The sequence below is a fragment of the Quercus suber genome, unplaced genomic scaffold (genome assembly GCF_002906115.3).
Source record: "Quercus suber isolate HL8 unplaced genomic scaffold, Cork oak 2.0 scaffold_87, whole genome shotgun sequence".
Lineage (NCBI taxonomy): Eukaryota > Viridiplantae > Streptophyta > Magnoliopsida > Fagales > Fagaceae > Quercus > Quercus suber.
In genome coordinates, this window is record NW_027069552.1 from 788,847 (window position 1) to 791,177 (window position 2,331).

The 2,331-nt window shown below is 34.0% G+C and overlaps 1 protein-coding gene across 1 annotated transcript; it reads right to left on the reverse strand.

The window, feature by feature from the left end:
* On the reverse strand, positions 1–1,983 carry LOC136067845 (calcium/calmodulin-dependent serine/threonine-protein kinase-like). Its single transcript, XM_065774184.1, has 3 exons — positions 1,085–1,983; positions 261–315; positions 1–141 (listed from the first exon to the last, which is right to left on the reverse strand). Exons 1-3 carry the CDS (start codon positions 1,804–1,806, stop codon positions 1–3), a joined length of 918 nt encoding a protein of 305 aa, XP_065630256.1. The 5' UTR covers positions 1,807–1,983.
* Between the last annotated feature and the right edge of the window lie 348 nt (positions 1,984–2,331).

Here is a 2,331-nt window from a genome sequence, read left to right on the forward strand (position 1 = left end):
TTACTTAAATCTAGGAAGAGAGCAAAATACCTCTTCAGCACTAGGTCTTCTTTGAGGATCAACTGTCAGGAGACTGGAAATCAGTTGCTTTACTGATGAAGAAATATTCTTCCAAGTCTTCTCATAAAAACTGAACTCACCCTGCAGACAAAAGCATTTTATCTTGGAACTAGCTAGGCAAACAAGATATAACTGAATTTTAAAGAAATTGAAATAAAGTATCATCTTATCATGTAGAATTTTGAATGAAAACAACTTACAGCCAAAATTATTTGTTGCTTTTGCCGATTCGACTGAGCAATGAACGGTGGATACCTAAAATATTACAAAATAATGTTTAAAATCCCTCAAATTTATAGAATTTGAAATCCTGATATACCTACATTTCTCATGACAAATATGTACCACTGAAACCATAGTCATTATACCATTGCATTTTTTTTTTTTTTTGTCTTTTTATATAGAGGTCAAAAATACTAATTAGTTTTTAGTGTAGACAATGTTCGAATTTTAAATCTCTAATTTGACGATAAGAAACTTTATCAATTAAATTAATTAGAACCTATCATGAAAGTGTTATATTAAGCTAATTACTGTAGAAGAGGAATACATCTACTCTAAGACTACCTACATTAAATCTAAGGGGTTCCTCGTGTTGCCCATATGATAGGATCATACATAAAAGGAATATTGTAATTTAACAGTTGTATCACTTTTAATTTAGGAAATTATTTATTTCACACACATTCACACACATGAAAATTTAACTAATTCGTGATTTCACTTTCTTGAAATTGTGATTCGTGATTTCACTTTTTTGAAATCTTGTACCACGATTTCAGTTCAATTTTCATTCACACAAACATTTACCCACATGAAAATTGAACTGAAATCGTGATTCATGATTTCACTCTTTTGAAATCATGAGTTCAATTTTCATGTGGGTAAATGTTTGTGCAACAAGAAGTGTAAAATAAACATTACTTTTTAATTTATGTCTAAAATTGTAAGATTTGTATCAATTACTATATAATTTTTTAGAAGGACATATCTAGGAAAATCAGAAAGCAACATACGTACGTACCCAGAGAGTAGGATATACAAGATGACACCCAAAGACCACATATCACTTTTAGAAGTAACTGATCCCTGAGAAAGTGCCTCTGGTGAGACATAATCTATAGAACCAAACAATCCAACAACTGGGTCAGTGAATTCCTCCACAGAACTAAGTCCAAAATCCATGATCTTCAAAGAAGAATCCTGACTTTTGTTCAAAAAGAGACAGTTTTCTGGCTTCAAGTCTCTATGGACAATGTTGGCTCTATGAAGAGCCTTTAACCCTTGTGCAATCTGTCGAACCACAGCTGCAGCTCCAGCTTCATTGTACCTTTCTTGTGCTACAATTCGATCAAACAGTTCTCCACCTGAACAAAGCTCAAGCACAAGATGAACCCCATCCTGATCCTCATACACATCATATAGATCAATCACGTTTGGATGAGGGGACACGTTTTCCACTATTTTTCTCATAACCAAGATCTCATTTGTGATTAACACATCCGATACTGGAACTTGTTTCCATGTTGGGAATAATCCCAAGGAAGCTATGCTTTTGTGAGCACCACGATTCTGTGATGATGGAGTTGAAGAAGGGCTAAACCTTTTTAGGGTCTTGATAGCTACATGGATATTTTCACCGCTTGATGACTTCTTTATAGCCCTTCTTACAACTGAGAATCCTCCTCTACCTAAAATATCTGAAACCTCGTACTCATCTGAGAGTCTTATTGTTTCCTGTACCATGGTTACTCCCAAAGTTTCTCCAAAACCTGGTAAGAGCCAAGAGAGAGAATGGAATCTTGAAAACTGATGAGAGAACTTAGTTGTTGGGATTAAAAGGAATATTGGAGGAGGACAGGTAGGTTCAATGATAAGAAAGAGCAAATTGAATTGCAGATTGGCCAATGAACTGTTTCTGCATTAGTTTATAGCATAATATATGAAGGGAATTTGGATGGAAACTAGAGAATAAAGTATTAGGGTAGGAGCTGCAGAAGAAGGGACAAAGACAAAGTCAACTCACGTTGTGTTATTAGTTTCCATCCCTAGTTTTAATAAAATTCCCTCCATAAAATGCATGAACTCTCTCTCTCTCTAAAATTATTGAGTAGTTATGAATTAGTAAATCATAGCTGGCTACTTCACCTAGCATTTCATTTCATTTGAGATTTACAAATACTTGCCTGAGATTAGCCCTAATGATAGAATTTTGTTAATTGTTAATAGCTTTAGGCCTTTAGCCATAATTTTTTATTTATTATTGGAGTA

Excerpts from the sequence above, each read along its gene's own strand:
- LOC136067845 (XM_065774184.1), bottom strand. The coding sequence starts at position 1,806 with ATGGTACAGGAAACAATAAGACTCTCAGATGAGTACGAGGTTTCAGAT. Across the intron at positions 316-1,084 it reads TTGTATATCCTACTCTCTGG|GTATCCACCGTTCATTGCTC; the intron begins GTACGTACGTAT and ends GTAATATTTTAG. Across the intron at positions 142-260 it reads AGCAACAAATAATTTTGGCT|GGTGAGTTCAGTTTTTATGA; the intron begins GTAAGTTGTTTT and ends TTTTGTCTGCAG.